This window comes from Capra hircus, chromosome 18, assembly GCF_001704415.2.
Source record: "Capra hircus breed San Clemente chromosome 18, ASM170441v1, whole genome shotgun sequence".
In the NCBI taxonomy this organism is placed as follows: Eukaryota; Metazoa; Chordata; class Mammalia; order Artiodactyla; family Bovidae; genus Capra; species Capra hircus.
This window is the reverse complement of record NC_030825.1, coordinates 36,030,526-36,057,340: the sequence shown is the minus strand read 5'-3', so window position 1 is coordinate 36,057,340 and position 26,815 is coordinate 36,030,526. Positions and strand designations below refer to the sequence as shown.

The window sequence follows — 26,815 nt, the reverse complement described above, 5'->3', positions numbered from 1 at the left end:
ACAGAGCCCCGCTTGCCCTGCAGTTCCCTTTGCTATTGTACTCATGTTTTCAAATATAAATGTGGGCTCCCCATTTCCCCTCATCTTGTTGGATGAGCCTGCCCAGGAGGGCCCTCAGGCTCTCCCCAATCTCTCTCCCCCATCACTTGCCTGTCCTTGCCATGATCACCAGCCACTCAACCCCTAGGGCTTACCTCAAAGATCATCCGCTGAAGACCAAAGCAGAATGTGGAGCCAAAAGGGTTGGTGTTGTTTGGGGACGAGGACCTGAGGCCAGGGAAGCCAGAATTAGAGGGGCAGACAGAGACCTAGGCCAGCTGGGGCATCAGTTCCCTCTGGGGTAGGGGCTGTTAGCCAGTGGTCCCTCAGGGCTCTGAGTGTTTCCCACACGGGCTCTCGAGGTCCGAGGCACAGTGATTGATCTCACTCAAGCACTGAATCCTATGCAGTCCAGCTGGCACAGAAGGGTATTATGCAATTGGACTGGAGTGTACAAAGTCAGGCGGGAGAGGGCACCTCAGACAGCGGGGCAACCAGGTACTGGGCTGTGAACTAAAGCAGGTAGCAGGTGTGATGGGGACAACTAGTCAAACTGCCTCCCTCTCTGAGCAACTGGAGGTAGGAAGGAGAGGGGGCAGCCCCTCTGGTTGCAAGTAAATGTGAAGAACTGTTAGCTGAGTTGTAACTCACAGGGCTGAGGCAGGAAGCGTGTGGCAACATCAGAAATTCCTGCTGGTTTTAAGCCATACCCACTGCTAGGGTTCCCGGTCCTTCTAGGCGGTGAGGAGCTGGGTGGGGCCATCAGAAAGCAACCCCCACTCACCTGTGCAGGACCACAGGCTTCTCCACAGGGTGTCCCAGGAGCTCCTGGATGTTGTCCCACTACAAGAGGGATGAGGGTGACAGGGGATTAGTAGGGACCCGACCCCACTGTGACCAATGGCTGGCCCAAAGGACACAGGCACCAGGACTATTGGCAGGCTCGTGCCCTCCTAATTTTCAGACTGTGTCAGGTGGGAAAAGTAGGTGCTCACCTTGCTGTAGGTTGTGCATGTTTCTGTCTGACCCTCTGTGTTTTCTGGAAAGAGAACACAGCATGGTTGGTAGCTGGCCTGGCCTGGACTCAGTTCCACACCTGCTCAGGCAGATGGCTCAGCCCACCTGCGATCCCAGCCCTCGCCGCACTATGCACTGGGATTGAAGTTTGGAAACCAACAATCCCACAGGCACAGGATAAGACCTTAAGGGCTTCCAGGAGACTACAGACCAAAAACCATGTGGCCCCCAGAACCAAGAGCCCAACCCAGAGGAGCTGAAGCTCTGAGGAGAAGCAGGTGGGCAAACAGCCCACACATCGAACCACTGCCACCCTCTCTGCTAGGATCATCATCTCTTCGAAGCATGAGAGACTGACTCTAAAACCCTTTCCTTACCCTGAGAACACTGACTACTCACCTCTCTTTACGGTTAGGGGGATCTTGAACTCACAGCGGTGATAACTAGAGAGAGAAGGGAGACGGGTAAAGGTGGGACCCCTTGGGAGACCTGACCACCCCCACATCTCAACTCTGCATCCCAGGAAGAACAGGATCGGGCACACCTGCTCAAAGCCCTGGAGAGGCCAGATTTGGGCCTAGAGTCAAACCAGAAAGGGCATAGCTGGGGGGCTCTGAAGACCCTATCATCTCAGATAAGAGGCCAAGCTTTCTGAATCCATTTCTCTATTTGTAAAATGGGTATAAGTGGAGAGATATAAGGTAATGGACACTGCACCAGGAACAGAAAACACTCACGAAATTGTTTACTTTTCATGAATTAGCAAACATCCAAGGCCAAGCTCTTTCCTGGAGGGGCAGGTGCAGGTATACTCACATATTAAAATTATAATGTCCAGGGTAATTGGTATGTAGGACAAACTTCTTCACTTTGTGTGTATTCGCATCAAAGAGAATGTCCTGGGATAGAAAACAAGGATGCTCAAGTGGGTAAAGTTACTGAGGTGGGCAGGGGGTTTTCAAGGGCATGTCCTACTCGAAGACACCTGCTCCACAAGGGGGATGCCCTTGGGGAACAGCTCTGACCCAAAAAACAACCAAGGGGACAGCTGAGGCCTGGCACAATGGGATGACGACACACACTCAACCATCTCCAGGCCTCTTCATTCCAAACCTTGTACCAGTAGGCCCCACAGGCAGAGGGCTACAGCTCCCACCGCTTGGGAACTCAAACATGGTCAGGGAGATCTTCCCTGACAAAAAGCACCAGATTAAAAATGTAACTGAGCACAGATTTTGCCTTAAAAGCTAATGAGAAGATTCAGGGCTCCCCTGACTGTCAAGGAGCTCAGAGAACCTGGTTGTTCTGAAAGCCAGGACCTGCCAGATCCTCATGGCTTCCATGCGCCAGCACAGTTAAAGCTGCAAGTGTACACACAGGCCTGCCTAGCGCACTGCACACCCCCAGGGAAATGGAACACTTCTCTAAGGAATCACAGCTTACCACTCCAAGAGTGAAGTAGTTAAAAAAGTAGTCATTGCACTTGGATGGAACTTGCTTATGAGGAGAAGGAGAATGAATCTTCATCTGTTGGGGAAAAATAATAATGAATTAAAATCCAATCCATTAATACAGTTCTTGGATGAAATGAGTCTACAAGTTGTGTTTCTTGTATGACAGTCATCTGTTGGGTAAGCAAGAGTGTGGGAGTCCCCGATGCTGGTGCTGAACAACCGAGACAGCTTTACTGACTATAGCCTGGGTCCTGGTCTCCAAGGAAAGGCAGGACAATCTGACCAACAGGGGTCAGAAGACAGCTTTCAATTTACTTCTCCATCAGTTTTTTACTTTTTTTCCATTAGCTTTAATAGAACAGGTTCTATGGGAAAACAGCAGTCTATATTTATTCACTATTAAGTTCAAGTTGATTCAATAAAAAGAGCGAGATCACCTATTCACTTTATAAACACATTTCCTCTACCTTATCTTCTGACTTGTAGAAGACCTTGTGTGGAGAGCCAAGCATGCTAAGAACATCTTGACAGGAATCACCAAAATACACTGAGCGTTCAAATACCCGCATCTTGGCATCTGCTAGCAGGCCAGGTCCACAACCTGCAGAGAACAAATAGAGGTGGTGAGGTTCCCAGTCAGGGCCTGGAACCCTGCAGCCCAGGGTCTGGAGCCCCAGAGAGGCCAGTGGCGGCATGCTGCTTTATCAGGTTTGGCTGAGGGGCAAGACTGCATGTAAACAGAAATACCAGGTCACCAGGACTTGAGATGCTACAGGAGATCAATGTCTACTGAAAATAATGCCAGAGACTCAATCCCACAAAAGTAACATGAAGCTCTGGAAATGTCACTCACTGACTCACCAAATATTTAGTCATTGACACCCTGGGCTAGGACAGACACTCTGCTAGATGCTAAGGGAGCAACGGTGAGAAAAAGAGGTGCAGTCTCTGCCCATGTTGGAGCTCACGGTATAAAGATTCTAATCAGACCATCACACAACTGTGGTACAACAAACAGCAGCACAGGTGCTATGGAAATATACAAATGGGTGCCACTATCTCCTGCCACTTTCCGGTTCCCAACAAGATAGAGGATTTACGATAACAAGTACTTCTCTATGGTAACCCCCAACCTGAGACTGGACCGGAACATCACTCTATAAAAGAGCCAAGAGCTAAGCACTCATTAACTTACTCCCTAACTCTACAAACACTAACACTCAGAAAGAGACAAATCAGGAAAGTGGGTAAAAATGGAAAACCTGATTTGCCAAAGGTTTCTTCTTTGGGAACAATCTTTAAACTCTGACTTTGTCTAATACATTTAAAAAATGATTCTAGTTAAATACACACACACACACAGAAGTGGTTGTGGAATAGCAACAAACATACCAACAGTAAAATTTCCCTCATTCTGTGGATGGGAAGACAGAGTGTTTTGCCCAAAATTATAAAAGGAAGCTAAGAATCTGAGGAGGAATAATTTCTGGTACCGTGATAATCACCACTATCACCTTACTCTGCATAGGGGCTTTACAGCTGATAGAGCTCTTTCTTGTACAATAAAAGCTGTTTCAAATCCCACTCCTCACACACAGACAAAGCTGTGTGTAAATCAGGGGAAAAAAGCATAGCTCACATTAACCTCTGTGTATAAATCCTGCAAAGAGGAGATGGCAAGAGTTAACGTCAACATTCTAGGAATCAGTGAACTAAGATGGACTGCAATGGGTGAATTTAATTCAGATGACCATTATATCTACTACTGTGGGCAGGAATCCCTTAGAAGAAATGGAGTAGCCATCATGGTCAACAAAAGAGTCTGAAATGCAGTACTTGGATGCAATCTCCAAAATGACAGAATGATGTCTGTTCATTTCCAAGGCAAACCATCCAATATCACAGTAATCCAAGTCTATGTCTCCAACCAGTAATGTCGAAGAAGCTGAATAGTTCTATGAAGACCTACAAGACCCTCTAGAACTAACACCCAAAAAAGATGTCTTTTTCATTATAGGGGACTGGAATGCAAAAGTAGGAAGTCAAGAAACACCTGGAATAACAGGCAAATTTGGCCTTGGAGTACAGAATGAAGCAGGGCAAAGACTAATAGAGTTTTGCCAAAAGAATGCACTGGTCATAGCAAACACCCTCTTCCAACAACACAAGAGAAGACTCTACACATGGACATCACCAGATGGTCAACACTGAAATCAGATTGGTAATATTCTTTGCAGCCAAAGATGGAGAAGCTCTATATAGTCAGCAAAAACAAGACTAGGAGCTGACTGTGGCTCAGATCGTGAACTCCTTATTGTCAAATTCAGACTGAAATTGAAGAAAGTGGAGAAAACCACTAGACCATTCAGGTATGATCTAAATCAAATGCCTTATGATTATACAGTGGAAGTGAGAAATAGATTTAAGGGACTAGATCTGACAGAGTACCTGATGAACTATGAATGGAGGTTTGTGACACTGTACAGGAGACAGGGATCAAGACCATCCCCATGGAAAAGAAATGCAAAAAAGCAAAATGGCTGTCTGAGGAGGCCTTTCAAACAGCTCTGAAAAGAAGGGAAGCAAAAAGCAAAGGAGAAAAGGAAAGATAGAAGCATCTGAATGCAGAGTTCCAAAGAATAGCAAGAAGAGATAAGAAAGCCTTCCTCAGTGATCAATGCAAAGAAATAGACGAAAACAACAGAATGGGAAAGACTAGAGATCTCTTCAAGATAATTAGAGATACCAAGGGAACATTTCATGCAAAGATGGGCTCGATAAAGGACAGAAATGGTATGGACCGAACAGAAGCAGAAGATATTAAGAAGAGGTGGCAAAAATACACAGAAGAACTGTACAAGTGAGCCCTAGGAAGCATCACCACGAACAAAGCTAGTGGAGGTGATCGAATTCCAGTTGCGTGAGTGAGTGAAGTCGCTCAGTTGTGTCTGACTCTTTGCGACCCCATGGACTGTAGCCTACCAGGCTCCTCCGTCCATGGTATTCTCCAGGCAAGAGTACTGGAGTGGGTTGCCATTTCCTTCTCCAGGAGATCTTCCCAACCCAGGGATCGAACCCGGGTCTCCCACACTGCGGGCAGATGCTTTACCATCTGAGCCACCAGGGAAGGGAATTCCAGTTGAGTTACTTCAAGATGATGCTGTGAAAGTGCTGCACTCAACATGCCAGCGACTTTGGAAAACTCAGCAGTGGCCACAGGACTGGAAAAGGTCAGTTTTCATTCCCATCCCAAAGAAAGGCAATGCCAAAGAATGCTCAAACGACCACACAATTGCACTCATCTCACACGTTAGCAAAGTAATGCTCAAAATTCTCCAAGCCAGGCTTCAGCAATACGTGAACCATGAACTTCCCGATGTTCAAGCTGGTTTTAGAAAAGGCAGAGGAACCAGAGATCAAATTGCCAACATCCGCTGGATCATCAAAAAAGCAAGAGTTCCAGAAAAACATGTTTCTGCTTTATTGACTATGCCAAAGCCTTTGACTCTGTGGATCACAATAAACTGTGGAAAATTCTGAAAGTGATGGGAATACCAGATCACCTGACCTGCCTCTTGAGAAACCTGTATGCAGGTCGGGAAGCAACAGTTAGAACTGGACATGGAACAACAGACTGGTTCCAAATAGGAAAAGGAGTACGTCAAGGCTGTATGCTGTCACCCTGCTTATTTAACTTATATGCAGAGTACATCATGAGAAATGCCGCAATGGAAGAAGCACAAGCTGGAATCAAGATTGCCAGGAGAAATATCAATAACCTCAGATATGCAGATGACACCACCCTTATGGCAGAAAGTGAAGAAGAACTAAAGAGCCTCTTGATGAAAGTGAAAGACAGTGAAAAAGTTGGCTTAAAGCTCAACATTCAAAAAACGAAGATCACGGTATCCGGTGCAATCACGTCATGGCAAATAGATGGGGAAACAGTGGAAACAGTGTCAGACTTTATTTTTCTGGGCTCCAAAATCAATGCAGATGGTGACTGCAGCCATGAAATTAAAAGACGCTTACTCCGTAGAAGGAAAGTTATGACCAACCTAGACAGCATATTCAAAAGCAGAGACATTACTTTGCCAACAAAGGTCTGTCTAGTCAAGGCTATGGTTTTTCCAGTGGTCATGAATGGACGTGAGAGTTGGACTGTGAAGAAAGCTGAGCACCGAAGAATTGATGCTTTTGAACTGTGGTGTTGGAGAAGACTCTTGAGAGTCCCTTGGACTGCAAGGAGATCCAACCAGTCCATCCTAAAGGAAATCAGTCCTAAATATTCATTGGAAGGACAGATGCTGAAGCTGAAACTCCAATACTTTGGCCACCTGATGCGAAGAGCTGACTCATTTGAAAAGACCCTGATGCTGGGAGGGGTTGGGGGCAGGAGGTGAAGGGGACAACAGAGGATGAGATGGTTGGATGGCATCACCGACTCAATGGACATGGGTTTGGGTGAACTCTGGGAGTTGGTGATAGACAGGGAGGCCTGGTGTGCTGCGGTTCATGGGGTCGCAAAGAGTCGGACACGACTCAGCGACTGAACTGAACTAAACTGATAAATCCTGATAAGCCTGGGTGACCTATGGAAACCACTGAAAGTCCTGTCAAGCTAGACTGTGTGCCCAAAGTCTGCAAGTACCAGATCCTTGTGAATGTCCACACAGGGCTGTTTGGGAGGCACCCTTCACAGGTGAGTCTCCTCTCTTGTCTCACCCTATCTGAAGTCTCCTCAAGTAAAAGTACCCTTAGTTTCTCAAAGAGACTATTTTAGTTTCTGATTCCCTTGAGTTGAGGGAATCATTACTGTGGGGATCAAGACAGTTGAATGGCATCACTGTAGTCACTCCACAGGAACTCTCAGTGAGTACTGAGTGGGATAATAACTCAGTGAGGTCTTGACTTAAGGTGTTTCCCTCACTGACCTTGTAGGCAGTGTGATGTGACTGCTGGGACTGTCCTGTCAGGGTGGTGGTCAGAACTGGCTGAGACCCCCTACTCTCAACAGGCTCCTCTTGCTGTCACCTGGTGTACTTACACCACCCTTGATTACTCCACTGCTTCAAGCAGCAATCCTCCTGAGACGACCTCAATTTCTCTTTTGAAACGCCACATCTCAATTCTTTCAAATACTACAGCACAGCACAATGCTCCTTTAAGTAACTGGGTTCTGCCATGGCTAGAAAACCACATTTTAAGAAATTTCTAACCTGGAGTCTTTGAACTGTCTAATTGTTCAGGGGACTGAGTTTACAATTTATTTGCCAGATTCTTAGCAGTTGAGAACTGATACCCCAGAGACTGAGGGAAGACCCCAGCTTACAAACAAAGGCTGACTAGACTATGAGCTCCATGAAGGCATAGGCCCCTTCATGGAGCTCACAGTCCCCAGGTCATCTTCACGGAGGCAAACTCCACACTGGATGATCTCTGTACCCCTAAGCATAATCCAAAGTTCGAAGGAGCTGAGACTGTCCACACAAGAAAATCACAGGATGAGGTGTGGATCCTAGAGAGACTGGCTACTGAAGGCAGCAATTCTTTTTGTTTGCAATCAGCAAAACTGAGCAGGGTATGGCCAAATCACAATTCAACAAGTCCCTCTTGACAGTCTACTCTGCGAAATGAGCAGAAAGGGTGAAAAATGAGAGAACACGCAACACTGAGCCTGTAAGATACACCTCTAGGACCCAGGCACCACCGCAAAACTAAGTACACAGAGACTGATGTACTTGTTAAGGGAAGCAGTTTTACTGTCATTTATAAGAGCTGCTCAAAATAAAACTATGTCTTATTCCTTCACAAACAAATGAAAACTTCTAACCATAAACGTCAGTACCATTTGTCTTCTACCAGCTATCCCTAAGGACATGGGATTTTAGACCATCTCAACAAGGCTATAATGGAGAACCCCCCACCCCAAAGCCAGGAACTGACCTGCAGCAAGGAGGCGGAGTCGTAAACCTGAGGGTCCAGTTCCATCCCGGAGAACATCCACACTCTCAGCATACACGTTGCCCAGGAAACAGCTCAGGGGCATCACGGGTGCCCTGGGGGCAGGCACAGAGTGAGCAGAGACTTTGTCCTCCCTCCCAGGGAACCCATGCCCTTAGCATGAAGCCTGTGCTCCCCCACACGTACTTGGTATCCTGTAGGCTGTTCCCACTGTAGATATACATTCGTTTCACAGTTGCTCCGTGGGGTATCTGAAGAGAAGCCAGACCATGGGCAAAATTGGGCTGCAAACACAGGATAAATGTTTTACTAAAAGCACACTGCAGCCCTGGCATTTTTCCAATACTCATGGTCTTCGAGAACTGGCCAGGTCACAAAAGTAGGGAATTTAGAAGAGGAATATCTCAGTTTCAGACACTGGTATTGCCTTATTTGGTACACATTTTCTGTATCCATTTTCTCACTAGGTATTGTTATCTGCAGTGTGGAATGGTTTCTGAGAAACTTTGAAATTTGCTCGCTTTATTTCTCAAGGTATTAAAATTAAAAAAAAAAAAGAACTGGCCAGGCCAAAGCACAGTCTGATCTGTGTCTAGGTCAATAAATTCACTCAACCATGCAAGTTCATCTTTAATTTTACTTAGTTTTCCTTTCCTTCATCAGGGAGAAAATGTAGAAATGCCTTCTTTAATAAAATATAAAACTTACAAAAAACTATCAATTTCATAACACTAAGGATGCCATTGTCAAAGGATGAATTCTCTCAAATTCTAGGCCATTGAGAAAAACTGTGGTGATTTGGAGTTTTAGAGCACACGACATGGATTTCCCTCTGAAGAGCAAGCTCGACCTCACTTCAGTTGGAAGCGCCCTCCTCCTGGGAATGCCAGCCTGGGCTTTGTTCTGTCAGCTTCACCCACTGTACCCCTAAGGGGCCTCTGAAGACCTCAGAGATTAAGGAAACCAAAGGAAGGGTACCTATCCAAACTCCTCCAACGGTACTGTCTTCTGCCCCCTGTCACCCAGGCACTGGGCAATAAATATCAGGGAAAGAAAAAGGCTAACCTCATACTTGGGAGCCTCGGTCCAGGAATCTAGCTGAAAAGAGAAAGACAATCCTCTGAAGTTGAGGTGGAAGAGCTGCTCAGCAGAGTTGTACACTGTGGGAGTGGGGAGAAGAAAATGACAAGGTTGAATGGCATCCGAAGCTGTGAACACAAACCAGCCTGACAGGCAGTAATGACTGGCAACACTTTCATTGTGTCTCATTTCTGAAACTGACTTACTAGGCTGAAACCATGGGGGAGAGTCTTCCTTTACACCCAAGTGCCGGCCCCCAAATCCGATAGGAGCTTTGAGGTTGGGGTTGGCATGGCACCACTTGCCAGATTTATTACTATTGGCTGCTACGATGACCAGAGGAATCAGATGGACTGGGCTTACCTCCAGGATGGGTTGCACCAAAAGACTGGTCAATCTGCTCAATGGTGGGAGCTATGGCTTGAGAATTGAAATGCACGCCACTGAAAAACAAAGACGCTTTTTAATACCAGGCTTGTAGGATGCACTCACAGGTCATTAGAGATGGTGGCTGGAAGAGTTACTCTTAAAATCCATGGGGGTTGAGGCTATAATTATATAAAAATGAAGGTTTAACTATAGAACTTTTAAATAAGAGACAATTAATGAGGTCAGAAATAGTCAATTCTTCTGAGGCTGATACAGAGGATTAGCCCTCTAGGACCTCCCAAGACATCTATGGTGACCAGGCCCAGTTCAGAAGGAAGTAAATCCAGCCTCAGCCCCATGGCATTTGGACTTGGATAAGGAAGAGTCATAAAATAGACATTGTTTTCTCAGAATGCCTATGAGTAGTTTGTCCTGAAAAGGAACTTTCTTAAAAAGGGGATGAACATTTTAAATGTAGGATACAGCCAAGCAAGGCAGCTTGTTTTCCTAACAAGCAGAAGAACCAGCACTCATCAACTGGGTGAATGGGTAAGTGGATGGGGAGGAATGATCCCAAGTAAAGGAAAAATACCTGAGAGGGAGTGGGCTTGGGAGCAAAGAGGAGCATGTGATTTCAGATGATGAGCACGAAAATAAGTAATTTCTAACTTTAAGGAGAATGTTTAAAGGTTAAGAATATTTTTTAAAAAATAAGTATCACTTATGGAATACCTCTGCATTTTAAAAATGTTATTAAGTATAGTTTTATAATATTGTGTTAATTTCTGCTATATAGCAAAGTGATTCAATTATATATATATATATTCTTTTTCACATTCTTTCCATTATGATTTATTACAGGATATTGAAAATAGGTTCCCATTATACAGTAGGGCCTTGCTGTTTATCCAGTCTGTATATAACAGTTAGCATCTAGAGCACCTCTGTTTTTAACCAGGCACTGTGCTATATGCTTTATCAGCATTATTTCATGTAGTTTTCCTAACTCAGCAGCCAGATTTATGCTTTCACTTCTCTGAAGAAAAAACAAGCTCAAAGAGGTTAAGTGACTTGCCCAATTTCGCAGAGTAATAAAATGAAGTCATAACTCAAACCCAGGGCAGCCTGACTCTCGACCCCTCGCTTACCCACCAGTGATTCTTAAGAAGGTAAAGAGAAGCCAGACCTTGAGGTATGGAAGGCCCCAATAAGACTATGAGATAACCAGAATTTGCAGGGGTCAGTGCTATTATGCATCTGGTTTATCCACTTCTATCAGCAGATATTGCTTGAAACAACCCAGGAAGTGATCCCTTTGATATTCTCAAAAGGGAAGCTTGTTAAGGAAGCTTACTGAACAGAATATTCTAGATGCCAGCACAACAACTTACCATATGGGAGCTGAAATATTTGTGCACCATACAGGCTATTCTCATTTTCATTCTAAAAGCAGATTTAGCCCCCCCACCTCGCCCCCCACCCCCAACAAATAGTGGGCATTCTCTTTAGCATAGGCCTCAGAGTCAGCTATATTTGGTTGGTCCCACCTTTCCTGGTCATGAAAACATAAAATAAGCCCAGGTGTGCCAAGCCTAGGACACAAACCAGGAGAAAACTTACCAATATTTTAACTTTACTTTAGTCAAGTCATATACTTCAATCACCTAAAAACAAAAAGCAAATGTTTAAGATCTATTAGAGCTCTAAAGTTGAAAAAGGTTAATTAGAAAAGACAATTATAGAGCAGTGAGGAAAAAAAAATCACTAGCTGAAATTCTCCTGAAGCACTACACATTTTGTCTGTTTTTATTTTTAAATCTGGAAGAAAAACCGATACCACACATGGCATAAACTCATCTTCCCCCTCTCTCTAGAGGATGGTTCAACAGATGTCCGTGGATACTCTGGGTCAAGTTTCTGTATCTAGTCTACAGCTGGGTCATACATAAGACTGCACGTACCATGAGACAGGACAGTGAAACCCTCCACAAAAACAAATGCAAGCAGCTTGTGAAGGTTGTAACCTGTAAGGAGAATACTGAGCTCCTTTTCTTTCATGCTATACTTTGTTGCATTATAAAAACCCAAATCAAGTCATTTTCAAAAACAGTTTCAAAATATTGTGGTTTACCAAAAAAAAGACAGAGCGGGGGTGGTCTATCTTATTAGAAAACAAGTCATTTTATTAGCCTAGGTACAGTGTGACAATATTGTTATATCCCTAATGAAGAGCATCTGGTCCAACCTGGAGAACCTCAGGACCCTTGTGAAGTTTCTAGGGGTTCAGCTGATGAAATGCCAAGAACTCAGGGAGGAGACAAAGGAAAAGGCATTGAACATCCAGCCACTAGTGATGCCAAGTAATCCGCATCTGAAGTCTTTGATGTCCATGGCATCAAAGGCTAGACGTCTAGCCAGTAGCATAGCTGACTGAGGACAGGCGAACCATCTGCTTTCCCCAGCTGGGAGATTTGGCTCCCACTGCAGAAGCACAAGCAGAGCTGGTTCACTCTGTTTGCCCTGACAACCAGGGCTTCATTCTGGGAAGGACTGTGGGCACTGGGTGACGGGGCGCCTGGCACTGTCACAGGAACAGAGATATAACAGGCAGTTCACTTGTGGTCAGACCTGTTCCTAACTTGGAAAACTACAAGCTGGGCTCTTCTTAACTATAAGGTGCAGCTATTCTGATTCTACATGCTGCTAAGAATCACTGCCTCTGCTGGGCTGTTGGAGCATTTCCATCTACCCTTTCCTATGCTACCAGTATATGCCATTCACTGGTTAGGCTCTTTGAGGTTTGGCTCATTAGTTTGCATAGAAGGGTACACAACATGTCAGGGAGTCTGCCTGGGATGGAGCTAGCTAAGGGTAATATGAAGCTCAAAAACATGAAAAGAGGTGCTGAGGGAGGTCATGCAAGGGCAGAGGAACAGTTGTGATTCATGACAATATCTTCAGAAAGCTGGGGCATGGCAGTATATTATGCTAAACGGGTATGCCATTTTACTGAGGCCAGGATCCCAGGCTGCCAGAGGCCTCGACCCTCAGCCAGAACCTCTGCTCGTGCAGCAGGAGTAGCACTCTGCCCCTCTGATTGCTACCACTATGGCTGACCAATGGTCCCCCAAGGGCTGCCCATCACTCAGCCTGTGGGCCTCCAGAATATTCTTCCCGTGACACTATGGCACTTGTGACATGAAGGACTCCAAGATGGTTAGCACTCTGGGTCCCTTGCCAGAATCAACAAGCAGATTTTCGCCCACAGATGCTTGCTGAACCATAGGGACAGATAGCTGGGGAAATCTGAAAGCCATGGTTTTCTACCTCCAGGCTGGAAATATACCTTGATTTCTCCAGAGGAGAAGTTATGGCAGCAGACAAGATAGGAAAGGAAAAGACAGGTGGCTGTACAGATGGTGACTTGTGAAGCTTCATTCCACAGGGCTCTCTCACAGTCAGGGAGTGAGAGGATGAGGGAACTGCAGGGGACAGCAGCGGGGAGAGGCGACTTCTGAAGCCCTTATATGGTGGGGCAGGCAGACTGGTCAGGTCAGACTTGGTGCCCATCAACAGTACCTGAGGGATTGCTTCCTCAGATTCCATATTCTCAGGCAGGGCCCCAGCCCTCCCTTCACAGGGACTCACAGAAGGCAGAGAAATGGTTCTACCCTATCTCTTTTCCCACTCAAGGATACTTTCAATTCCTCGCATTTCTGCACAGTATGCTCACACACTTTTATCCCATTTATTTCCCACATTCATCAACAGAACCTAAGCCATTTTATTCCCAGCAGCCAGTTACTATGCTCTAGTAATACAGAGTTAAAAGCCTGCTGTCAGGTAGACTGCTTATCTTCTGTCCCTCTGTTGCCTCACTAGTAAGCCATACCACTCACAGGCTTGTTAGGGTTAAACTAGGAAACGCATGGGAAGCACTCAGCCACGGGACTAACAGGTACTGAGTGCTCACCATGCTGAAATTCTGCCGTAGGCTGCCTATCTACCCTCCACTGTTGCCCATTTAGATTCAGTTCAGTTCAGTCACTCAGTCATGTCCTACTCTGCGACCCCATGAATCGCAGCACGCCAGGCCTCCCTGTCCATCACCAACTCCCGGAGTTCACTCAGACTCATGTCCATTGAGTCAGTGATGCCGTCCAGCCATCTCATCCTCTGTCATCCCCTTCTCCTCCTGCCCCCAATCCCTCCCAGCATCAGTCTTTTCCAATGAGTCAACTCTTCTCATGAGGTGGCCAAAGTACTGGAGTTTCAGCTTTAGCATCAGTCCTTCCAATGAACACCCAGGACTGGTCTCCTTTAGAATGGACTGGTTGCATTTCAAGGGACTCTCAAGAGTCTTCTCCAATACCACAGTTCAAAAGCATCAATTCTTGGGCGCTCAGCTTTCTTCACAGTCCAACTCTCACATCCATACATGACCACAGGAAAAACCATAGCCTTGACTAGATGGACCTTTGTTGGCAAAGTAATGTCTGCTTTTGAATATGCTATCTAGGTTGGTCATAACTTTCCTTCCAAGGAGTAAGCATCTTTTAATTTCATGGCTGCAATCACCATCTGCAGTGATTTTGGAGCCCCAAAATATAAAGTCTGACACTGCTTCCACTGTTTCCCCATCTACTTCTCATGAAGTGATGGGACCAGATGCCATGATCTTAGTTTTCTAAATGTTGAGCTTTCAGCCAACCATTTCACTCTCCTCTTTCACTTCCATCAAGAGGCTCTTTGGCTCCTCTTCACTTTCTGCCATAAGGGTAATGTCATCTGCATATCTGAGGTTATTGATATTTCTCCCAGCAATCTTGATTCCAGCTTGTGTTTCTTCTGTCACAGCGTTTCTCATGATGTACTCTGCATATAAGTTAAATAAGCAGGGTGACAATATACAGCCTCGACGTACTCCTTTTCCTACTTGGAACCAGTCTGTTCCATGTCCAGTTCTAACTGTTGCTTCCTGACCTGCATATAGGTTTTTCAAGAGGCAGGTCAGGTGGTCTGGCATTCTCATCGCTTTCAGAATTTTCCAGTTTATTGTGATCCACAGAGTCAAAGGCTTTGGCATAGTCAATAAAGAAGAAATAGATGTTTTTCTGGAACTCTCTTGCTTTTTCCATGATCCAGCGGATGTTGGCAATTTGATCTCTGGTTCCTCTGCCTTTTCTAAAACCAGCTTGAACATCGGGAAGTTCATGGTTCACGTATTGCTGAAGCCTGGCTTGGAGAATTTTGAGCATTACTTTACTAGCGTGTGAGATGAGTGCAATTGTGCGGTCGTTTGAGCATTCTTTGGCATTGCCTTTCTTTGGGATGGGAATGAAAACTGACCTTTTCCAGTCCTGTGGCCACTGCTGAGTTTTCCGAAGTTGCTGGCATATTGAGTGCAGCACTTTCACAGCATCATCTTCCAGGATTTGAAATAGCTCAACTGGAATTCCATCACCTCCACTAGCTTTGTTCATAGTGATGCTTCCAAAGGCTCACTTGATTTCACATTCCAGGATGTCTGGCTCTAGGTGAGTGATTATCTGGGTTGTGAAGCTCTTTTTTGTACAGTTCTTCTATGTATTTTTGCCACCTCTTGATATCTTCTGCTTCTGTTAGGTCCATTATCATTTCTGTCCTTGATCGAGCCCATCTTTGCATGAAATGTTCCCTTGGTATCTCTAATTATCTTGAAGAGATCTCTAGTCTTTCCCATTCTGTTGTTTTCCTCTATTTCTTTGCGCTGATCACTGAGGAAGGCTTTCTTATCTCTTCTTGCTATTCTTTGGAACTCTGCATTCAGATGCTTCTATCTTTCCTTTTCTCCTTTGCTTTTGGCTTCCCTTCTTTTCAGAGCTGTTTGAAAGGCCTCCTCAGACAGCCATTTTGCTTTTTTGCATTTCTTTTCCATGGGGATGGTCTTGATCCCTGTCTCCTGTACAATGTCATGAACCTCCGTCCATAGTTCATCAGGCACTCTATCTATCAGATCTAGTCCCTTAAATCTATTTCTCACTTCTACTGTAATAATCATAAGGGATTTGATTTAAGCCCATTTAGATTACTTCTGGCGCTTCATTACTATGAAAAGCTCTGCTATAAATACCTGGCAATATTACCCTCCCCATTAATCTTTTTGGGTTAAGTTTCCTACAGTGGATTTACCAAATTAAAGACAAATGGTTCTTTGTAAAGGTGTTTCCAGATTAATTTCCCCTGATCTGTGATGAAGCCACATTGAAGACCAGCTTCTACCCTTTCTCAGTGTGGGGCTTCTGGTCAGTAGGCCAGGTTGACTGAGCCTATAGAGGAAAGGGTGCTGTGGGGATAAGAGTGTTCACATCAAACTCTCCTTTTTGAAAACGCAGCATAAATGAAGAATTCTTATTCCATATACAGGTTATTTTTCCAGGTACTCTCTGAACTCAACAGCTCACTTGAGATGGGATGGTGAGAAGTAAGAAGTACCCAAGCCTTCTGGAAAGGCAGCTCCATAAGCTAACCAGGACGACAGCTCTGACATGCCACTGCCCCAAGCCACATTCAACCTTGTGACTCAGGCATGAGTCGGATGTCACATGACTAACCTATCATGTCCAGGAATTTGTAAATAGTGCATTAAAAACATCCTGGTCTGAAACAGGTGCTAGTAAACTGTACTCGAATGCCAATTAAGACATACCAGCAAATTGTTTATTTAGATTTCTTTAAAGGGATTTAAGAATCAACTCAGTGCTGGTGGTGTTAAAATTCAAGCCCTCAGTATTTTAGGAAGAATGGTTCCATTTTTCTTCTTCCAAGTCTTATTGTTTGACCCAAGAATGAAGTAAAACAATAAGATACAAAAATCTGACTAAAGTCTTTCAGTTCTATTCTGCAGTTAGGCCCCATTTTAAAGACTGAGGATAATCTATGACAAATATTTACCTCCTCTCATTTTTCTATTCAACACAGAAAAGCCTGCTCCCTACAGCAGGTTCTCCATATCTTCAACACTCTTTCCCCTTCACCTCTGGAGCCCAGAACTAAAGTCCCTCCCAGTCTCTTTCCAACCATCCCAATCTACCCCCAGCTTCTCTCTTAGGAGGACAAGCACAGCTTCAGTCTCCTATATTGTGGCTGTCTCTGAACCACAAGCCTACTCCCACTCAGGAGTTTCAGAAACATTCCACAACTGCACACATTAATCACCCTGACATGAAACTTCAGTTGTCATTTATAGTTACCTTAAGTCTCTGATTGAAAGCATCAAACAGTAGTTTGATCCCGTCCTGAGTCAGGTTAAGGATGAGGTCATGGCTTAGAGGAGACTACAAAAAACAAAATAATAAATAAATACACACTCTGAACAACTAAGTATACTCATCAGCACCAGCTGAATTTGAAACCTTACAACATAAATGTACTGCACAGGGAGTATCTAAGTGTAGACAGCTGACAGGTTGGTTTGTGAATTCAGTGTCCTCTATGTCCAGTCTGCAACTGTTGCTTCATAATATTGGTTGAAAACAGCCTCTTTTCCAGGCTTTGAGTTATTACCTGGGAGAAAAGTCAAACTTATGTGGGCATATAGGCCATTTTCTTTCACAGGTCCAGGGTCCATATTTGTAGCATGAGTTTATTTACTGCTGTCAAAGCTACACAGTAATTGATGAGAAATACAAGCCTTATAAAAGGCCTCACGAGGATCCAAATTCAGCAAGGAATGGTCAGTGCATGTTAGCTGAACTTATGTCCCTTCACTCCCAGGCTGTTTGTACCACTCAAAGGAAACACATTTTATTCTTTGACTCTTTTGCGTCATATTCTTGGACAAAGAAGTGCCTTGTGATCTGATTATGTATGAGATGACACTCTCACTTCCCACTGCTGCCGACACACACCATCCCATGTCACATGTGCCTCTTTCTGTAAAACCCAATCTGAGATCTAAGGAGTCATTTCTATATTTGCCCCTTATGAGTCCTGGGGGGAGGGGAGCAGCAGCAGAGCAATGGACAGAGCTGGCCCTGAGACTTGGTGAGCTGGTGACCTTCAGTGTTTCTCTAAACTTCTCTGTTTTTTCATGGGAATACTGTCATCCCTACCCCTCCAGGGTTGTCATGAAGACAGACAGTAGACCAGAAAGCACCAAGCACAGCACTCAGCATATAATACTCTTTCCTGGAGTCTGTCCCGCCTGCCTGCTTCTGCTGCAAAGCAATCAATTCAAAGTCTGAAGACTCTCCACTGCCCTGAACCACGCTGCCCAGCAGTAGAAAAAAAACACCACCATTCAAAACACTTTCCTTTCTTAAAACTGGCACATAGCTGCCAAAAAGGTTTAGAGAAGTTTCTCTCTTTATAGAGCTTCTTAAGGTAGGCTCAGTGATTGAAGGTGGTGCCTGTCAGAGATAGAGATATAAGCTAGAAGGCCAGGTGCCCCTGCTGGTGTGGGCCTCACTGGAAAAATTCTCTAGAAAGAGCTTTCTGAGATTAGTTCATACTGTCCACTCCCCTCCACCTCACTAATCTTCACAAGATAGTAGGCCCAGGTGGCTCCATCATGCCTGGCAAACATCAGAAGAAAGAATGTTGTAATTTTCCAGTAGGTCTGTATGAATGTTTTTCTAAAACCAACAAGACTCAAGTAAGATGATGGAATAATGAACCTCACCTTAGGTCACTTATTCTCCCTCTATTTCTGAAGGAGAATATTTCTTATTTCTCCCTCTATTTACTCCATGGAGGTAAACAGGATGAAGCAACACTTCAGAATCTTTAAAGACCTTTGCTCGGAGTATCTGAATTTCTTAACACACTTCCAAGATCTGATCGTTTTTCCCTTGGCATTGCTACAATTTAGGACATAACTAAGCAGTATTCAAAAGCAACCATATCATCCTCACAATCAATGTTTTATTAGTACTGTATATCTCCAGAACCAAAATCACATGTGCTATGTGGTGTTTAAGGAGGTCCTTCCAGTTCAATAAAGCTGTCTCTGTTACTTGTTAACATCTCTTCCCTCTCAGGTGGGATCTACTTGACATGCACATTTAATTTCAAGCTGTGATCTGCTGGAAACAAGAAATTTCTGAAATGTTTAATGGGGTCAAATGATGAAGCAAAGAGACAAATGGGAAAAGAAGGGAAGGAGGGCAACAAGGAAAGGATCCACATTTAAGAAGCATCATATCAGAGCTTTGAGAGGCCATTTCCTCTGGATCCTCATAAAAAGATTATTCTGTTATAAGGAAACCATCTGGAGAACCAGACTGGTTATTAACTTGCCACAGCTGTACAACCAAGAAATGGGGAAAGCATGGATATGAACCAAGGTCTGGATTTAAAACCCTGTTGTTCCAGCTGCTTAGAAGACATTAGGGGAAATTAGCTTAATTAATGCCAGAACAACTATTTGTACCCAAAGACTGGAATAACATACAAGATAGTGATATAAGAAATAAGCCTCATTTAAAAAACTGGTTAAAAAGTTTAAAGACTACTTTCAACTGTATCGAATCTTGGGTGCCTAAATCTGATTGAACTAAATGTACAGATGGCTACAAGCTTGAGCAGCAAACCCATTATCCCTGTTTTGATGGCTGCTACTTGTCATTGAGTAATTCCCTCATGGTCTAATGCTGACAGTCAGATTAGGTTAGGTATGATCTGATTGCAAAAAAGAGGAAGAGTCACCATTCTTCATTTCTCTTCAAAGAGAAACCACTTTGGCACTGTGGCTCCACAAACCTCTGCCCACTCCCGCAAGTCCTGTGGTTGGCACAAGAATTTCCAAATACTTGCTTGGAAATTAAGCCTTCTCTGTCTCAGAAGGATCTCTCACATGGGCCTCACTAGGCTGTCAGAGGTGCACAGTGCTATAAAATGTAATATCTGGGTATAGGTAACACGCTCAACTCTGACACTAAGCCAAATGTGGAAGCCACATAGAAGTCTCAGTTCCCTTCATGTTAAAAACAACCTGCCATTTGCTTTAGGATCAGAAACTAATAAAAACAAATGGAACTAAAATCATCAAATTGGTACTTAAAAGGTCTCAGAAAAGGACTGAGAATATCTTGTAGCCTGTGTAGGATCAAAACTATCCCCCGAGGTTTATGACACACAGAGCACCACAAAGGCTGCTCCGTAGGGCACCACAATGCCTGTGTCCTAGAAGAACCATGGATTCCAAAGAAGTGGTATTTTTAGAGAGTTAAGAAGAATCCTATTTCTAAAGGTCTATAAAAATGTTTCCAACTTTACTTATAAAACCCAATTTAAAAAATCCTGGTATTCAGAAAGTTCTGCACCAGTGCTAACCTAAAATATACTCTTTCTAGAAACTGAAAAGGTCTTTGTAGGCATGTACATTATACTATAAGGGTAGTTCTTGGCACAACATTTAATAAAGATTACCACAGGTCAGACAAAAGAAATAAGAGTAAAACATGTCCATTAATTTGGAACCAATGTTTTGCAATTTTCATATTATCAGATCATTCTTATTAAAAGGGTGAACTATACCTGCTTCTTTTCAAGTCTGGGATGTTCTACTAGCTAGAAATCTGCACTGCGACAATCCTGAATGCAAACCAAAGCAACTGACAAAGCAGAAAAGACTACTTTGAACATGAAAGTGGAAGGGAAGTACCCTAGAAGACCAGACAATCCCTGAAGTGACCTCCCACCGAAAAATCCCCCTTTTAAGGGCCTGTAGGTAAGTCAAACATAATCAAAAAGCAAGTTTGATTATTACTGCTCATCTAAACTTCTAGCAGCACTAGATGATCAAAACTATAAGTGTTTCAGAATAAAAGAAAATGTACTTGGTAAGTGACTGTTAAAGACACTCCCATTCAAACACATTGACCTAGGAATCCCTGCCAGTCAGTATCTCCCAGAGCATTAACCTCCAGAGGTGAGTCACTGATTAGGGATGCTATTTCAGTAAACAAATCAGTTACCACTCACCTGTTCACTGTAGAGAACCTGAACATTTTTTATGATGCGACAGTGCTTCTGAAGAATGGCCACCGCCTGAGCCAAAGGCATTCCTGAAATAAAGCAAGGACATTTGTGTGGTTACTTGGGCTATCCACTTACTGACATCTATCAGTGTACTAGGCATAGTCCTTGCAGTAAAGCCAAGGGTGGGAATGGGAGCCTCTAAGGTCTATGGACATACTGAGTAAATAAAAGTCTAATAAGCCCAATAAGTAGTAAGATCTAGAGAATAAAGTTAACAGCAAGCACTAAGAGAAAAACTGGACTGTATAAGGGGAAGGAGTAAATAGAAAAGACTTCCTGGAAATGGGGACTTCTATGCTGATCCCTAAGCAGGCAAAGGGGTTGGAGAAAGCCAAGTCAGTAGGAACCAAAAAAGAAAGAAATGCACTGACTACATGACTCTGGAGACCACGATTCTGATTCTCACTCTGCCATGATTAAGTATAACCTAGGCAAGTCCTTCCTCTTTTCCTTTCTGATATTTGTCTCCTCATTGAGTCAGCAGGAGCAGATGATTTGTAAGCGCTCATTTAAAAAGTGAAGAATCATGTCTACCAGAATCAACTTATTTTACCAAGAATTTCACTGGATTCTCACTTATCAACCCACAAACATCCTCTAAATCTTAACATTTGATTTAACTTATGGCCCATTATAAACAAATGAATATATGCCTCCCTGCCCCAGTTTAAGAAATTGAAACTACAATGACATCTCTAAGATTCCAGGGACTCACATGTACTTAGTTGCTCAGTTGTGTCCACCTCTTTGTGACCCCATGGACCATAGCCCACTAGCGTCTCTGTCCAGGGGATTCTCCAGGCAAGAATACTGAAGTGGGTTGCCATGCCCTCCTCCAGGGGATCTTCCCAACCCCGGGATTGAACACAGGTCTCCCACACTACAGGTGGATTCTTTACCATCTGAGCCACCAGGGAAGCTCAGGGACTCATGGAGAACAGTAAAATTATGTTTTCACAGAGTGCATTATGTTTCAAATAAGAAGAAACTCACAGAAACAATCCAAAAACAAAGTTTCATGAGTGCAAGGACAGTGTCTGTGTTATTCACTGTTATTCACCACTCTTTGGATCTCCAGCATTGGGGATCCACATAGTAGCTGTTGAATAAACATTTATTTAGTGAGACTGAAGGATTATGGGCTAGGTAATAAGAGAAAGGAAGAGAGACCACCACATGACCTTGGGCCAGGACAGTGGCTCACATTCAAGATCAGCTTACCTCTGATTAGAGGAGAGATGTGCAGAGAAGCTCACAGAGAAAGCAGTAGGTTAAAAAAATGTGTGGCCCATCTACATTTAAATGATAATTTGACCCTGCCTTTATTCAGTGGCCCATTCTACGGTTTGAAGAAAGTTGGAGTAACCAGACCTTAAGGTACTTCCCAGCACAAGGCCTGGAACCTGGTAGAGACTTAAATTTTCATTGAGAATATGAACAAGTTGATGCATTCATTCCTCAGCGCTGGCATTCCATAAATCGAGGAGCATCTATGCTGTCTCTCCCAGGGAGAATAGTAAACATCCATGTGGGCAAGACAGATAATCTCAGGTGCTGAGAAAGAGAAGACCACATGGCACAAACCAGTTTCTTGTGGGAGAGTTCTTTCACACCTAACCACATCAAATTCCTGACCTTGGAGTCTTGGGTCCTGAGTCATTCAGGAGTAACCCACCTGGAGGAGACAAAGAAGCCACCGATGACCGGTTGTCACACAGCTGCTAGTTAAGGAAAGCTACAAATGGCCTCCAAAAGGAACCAACTGTGTATATGGCAAAGAAACCAGAGAACTGTTCTAGCTTGAAGAGTTACCTAACCACCCAAAGGGTGTGGACTATATGGTCCATCATTTGAACTGTACAAATCCTATACCTTACTCATTATTAGCCTGCTTATAACCCTCCAATGGTTTCCCATTCAGTTCAGTTCAGTTCAGTCGCTCAGTTGTTTCCGACTCTTCGCGACCCCATGAATCGCAGCATGCCAGGCCTCCCTGTCCATCACCAACTCCCGGAGTTCACTCAGACTCATGTCCATCATGTCAGTGATGCCATCCAGCCCTCTCATCCTCTGTTGTCCCCTTCTCCTCCTGCCCCCAGTCCCTCCCAGTATCAGTCTTTTCCAATTAGTCAACTCTTCTCATGAGGTGGCCAAAGTACTGGAGTTTCAGCTTCAGCATCATTCACTCCAAAGAAATCCCAGGGCTGATCTCCTTCAGAATGGACTGGTTGAATCTCTTTGCAGTCCAAGGGACTCTCAAGAGTCTTCTCCAATACCACAGTTCAAAAGCATCAATTCTTCAGTGCTCAGCTTTCTTCACAGTCTAACTCTCACATCCATACATGACCACAGGAAAAACCATAGCCTTGACTAGACGGACCTTTGTTGGCAAAGTAATGTCTCTGCTTTTGAATATGCTATCTAGGTTGGTCATAACTTTCCTTCCAAGGAGTAAGCGTCTTTTAATTTCATGGCTGCAATCACCATTTGAAGTGATTTTGGAGCCCCCCAAAATAAAGTCTGACACTGTTTCCACTGTTTCCCCATTTACTTCCCATGAAGTGATGGGACCAGATGCCATGATCTTAGTTTTCTGAATGTTGAGCTTTCAGCCAACCTTTTCACTCTCCTCTTTCACTTCCATCAAGAGGCTTTTAACCCCTCTTCACTTCCTGCCATAAGGGTAGTGTCATCTGCATATCTGAGGTTATTGATATTTCTCCCAGCAATCTTGATTCCAGCTTGTGTTTCTTCTGTCGCAGCGTTTCTCATGATGTACTCTGCATATAAGTTAAATAAGCAGGGTGACAATATACAGCCTTGATGTACTCCTTTTCCTATTTGGAACCAGTCTGTTGTTCCATGTCCAGTTCTAACTGTTGCTTCCTGACCTGCATATAGGTCACAGTTTATTGTGACCCACACAGTCAAAGGCTTTGGCACAGTCAATAAAGCAGAAATAGTTTTTCTGGAACTCTCTTGCTTTTTCCATGATCCAGAGGATGTTGGCAATTTGATCTCTGATTCCTCTGCCTTTTCTGTGGCTCAGATCATGAACTCCTTACTGCCAAATTCAGACTTAAATTGAAGGAAGTAGAGAAAACCGCTAGACCACTCAGGTATGCCTAATCAAATCCCTTATGATTATAGAGGGGAAGTGAAAAATAGATTTAAGGGCCTAGATCTGATAGATAGAGTGTGTGATAAACTATGGACAGAGATTCGTGACACTGTACAGGAGACAGGGATCAAGACCATCCCCATGGAAAAGAAATGCAAAAAAGCAAAATGGCTGTCTGAGGAGGCCTTTCAAACAGCTCTGAAAAGAAGGGAAGCAAAAAGCAAAGGAGAAAAGGAAAGATAGAAGCATCTGAATGCAGCGTTCCAAAGAATAGCAAGAAGAGATAAGAAAGCCTTCCTCAGTGATCAATGCAAAGAAACAGAGGAAAACAACAGAATGGGAAAGACTAGAGATCTCTTCGAGGTAATTAGAGATACCAAGGGAACATTTCGTACAAAGATGGGCTCGATCAAGGACAGAAATGATATGGACCTAACAGAAGCAGAAGATATTAAGAAGAGGTGGCAAAAATACACAGAAGAACTGTACAAAAAAGAGCTTCACGACCCAGATAATCACGATGGTGTGATCACTCACCTAGAGCCAGACATCCTGGAATGTGAAGTCAAGTGGGCCTTAGAAAGCATCACTATGAACAAAGCTAGTGGAGGTGATGGAATTCCAGTTGAGCTATTTCAAATCCTGGAAGATGATGCTGTGAAAGTGCTGCACTCAATATGCCAGCAACTTCGGAAAACTCAGCAGTGGCCACAGGACTGGAAAAGGTCAGTTTTCATTCCCATCCCAAAGAAAGGCAATGCCAAAGAATGCTCAAACGACCGCACAATTGCACTCATCTCACACGCTAGTAAAGTAATGCTCAAAATTCTCCAAGCCAGGCTTCAGCAATACGTGAACCATGAACTTCCCGATGTTCAAGCTGGTTTTAGAAAAGGCAGAGGTTTCCCATTACAGGGGGATAAAACCCAAACAATATGCCCTCAGCCAAGAGCCCTGAATACTTTGGACCTTGTCTACCCCTATCATTCCTTTCACTTCTCACCAAGCCTCCCAGCATACATCATGCTCTTTTCCACTTTAGGTTTTTGCATTAACTCTGGACTCTGCTGGAATGTTCTTCCCATAGCTAGCTCTTCTTACTCTTCAGGTCTTGGCTCACACTTCACTTCCCTGACTGCCTTATCTAATCAAACCTCCCATCCCATTTATTTATCTGTAAGTCTTGCCTTTATGTCTCCTTGCTGATGTAGAGCTGTCTGTCTTACAGCTATATCCTTAGCACTCAATCACCGTGCTCAACACCACAGGAAGTAGTCCTATGTATCTGCTAAGCTCTGAAGGAGTGAAACAAAGCAATCAGGTACAATACCCAGATCCTCTAGCCCTTGTGACCACCCTCCCCCTCTGAGAATTTTCTTCCTGTCTCCATCAGTATCACTCTCTCCTGCTGCTCCTCCGACTTTCCCAGGTCTCGATATCGGACGATATTTCCTTCTGCTCATCCCTGGTGTACCCAACCACCTAGTTTCTGATTCACATCTTAATCTGTTTTCTGTATAAATCAAAGTTAAATAAAAAGCTGACAGATAAAAAAGCAACTTTTAAATTTTCTCTTCATTCTACCCTCTCCTCTATATTCTGGATCTCAGTATCTCTAATATCTATAGTCACTCAAGCCAGAAAACTAGATTCCTCTTCCTTACCCATCTCTCCAAATTTTCTTCCTAAACCCATGCCCACAACACACTACTAACAGACATCCTTTCCCCCACTGAACAGAGTCTCTCTGATAGTGTCCCAGGAAGGTAACTAAAAAGCAAGGAATCTGGGGAACTGATCTCCCACTAGTACATCACACTCTAATTACAATACCAAATTGCTCGCAGCTCCCACCGCCCCCTGCACCCCCATCTATCTTTCCCACTTAAAAAAAAAAAAACAAAGAAACTGACTGGAAGATTTACGTCTATGGAAGTGTAGATGAGAAATCTGGCAGCAGACTTCTGACAGGGCCTTCCTGGTGCTCACTGGCTCCAGGAATAGTACTGGCTCCTGGCTCCTAGAGACTGATAGGAATCCTCCTCTGAATTCTCTGGTCAGGTCAAGTCTCTTTCATAAAATAAACTGTTTTTTAAATAATAAAATGAAATATTTCTGTAATCCTTTCCCTCCACTAGATTAAATTCTTCAGGGCATATGCCTACTTCTCACTCAATTTTCAATGACTGTAAGCAGAGTCCACAGAATGAGCCTTCAACAGAGTAAGCCCCTAGTCTCTCTGGAACAAGGTGATCTCAGAGAAGGCTACTGTCCACTCACTCTTTAAATTTACCCAGCTTGGGCATCTGCACGATGTTAAAAAAAAAAAAAAATTATTGGTGTATAGTTGATATAAAATGTTGTGGTTTCTGCTATACAGCAAAGTGAATCAGTTATATATCTCTCTCTATATATCTATCTATAGCCATTCTTTTAAAAATTCTTTTCTCATATAGGTCATTATAGAATATTGAGAATTTCCTCTGCTATACAGCAGATCTTTATTAGCTATCTCTTTTTAAAGATTAATTTAAAAACAAATTTAGAGATACGTCTCCACACCAATACATTCTGTAAGTCTCACTGAAAACACTTAAGTTTGCACTGCCTTTACTCCACCATTGGTCAAGCCAAGGTGGTACCAGCAAAAGATTCCTCTCTGCCTAGGCTTTCTTATCTCTGTGTTGTTCCCTAATCTCCTAACAGTACAAAGGTCAGGAAGGCAGCCAAAAAGCTGGATGCAGCTCCT

At 43.8% G+C, this 26,815-nt stretch overlaps 1 protein-coding gene across 3 annotated transcripts in view; it reads right to left on the bottom strand.

Annotated features, from left to right (window-relative positions):
• Positions 1-26,815, bottom strand: part of C18H16orf70 (chromosome 18 C16orf70 homolog) — a 31,384-nt gene that overhangs the window by 1,887 nt on the left and 2,682 nt on the right. For all 3 annotated transcript variants that reach the window (XM_005692120.3, XM_005692121.3, XM_018062103.1), the window contains exons 3-16: positions 20,889-20,971; positions 17,156-17,239; positions 11,544-11,587; positions 9,918-9,997; positions 9,540-9,634; positions 8,661-8,758; positions 8,457-8,569; positions 2,978-3,111; positions 2,500-2,583; positions 1,873-1,955; positions 1,456-1,499; positions 1,035-1,078; positions 824-882; positions 195-267 (exon numbers count right to left, since the gene is read on the bottom strand). In XM_005692120.3, the coding sequence (XP_005692177.1) occupies positions 195-267; positions 824-882; positions 1,035-1,078; positions 1,456-1,499; positions 1,873-1,955; positions 2,500-2,583; positions 2,978-3,111; positions 8,457-8,569; positions 8,661-8,758; positions 9,540-9,634; positions 9,918-9,997; positions 11,544-11,587; positions 17,156-17,239; positions 20,889-20,971 (1,118 nt within the window). The remainder of the gene's footprint in view (positions 1-194; positions 268-823; positions 883-1,034; positions 1,079-1,455; positions 1,500-1,872; positions 1,956-2,499; positions 2,584-2,977; positions 3,112-8,456; positions 8,570-8,660; positions 8,759-9,539; positions 9,635-9,917; positions 9,998-11,543; positions 11,588-17,155; positions 17,240-20,888; positions 20,972-26,815) is intronic.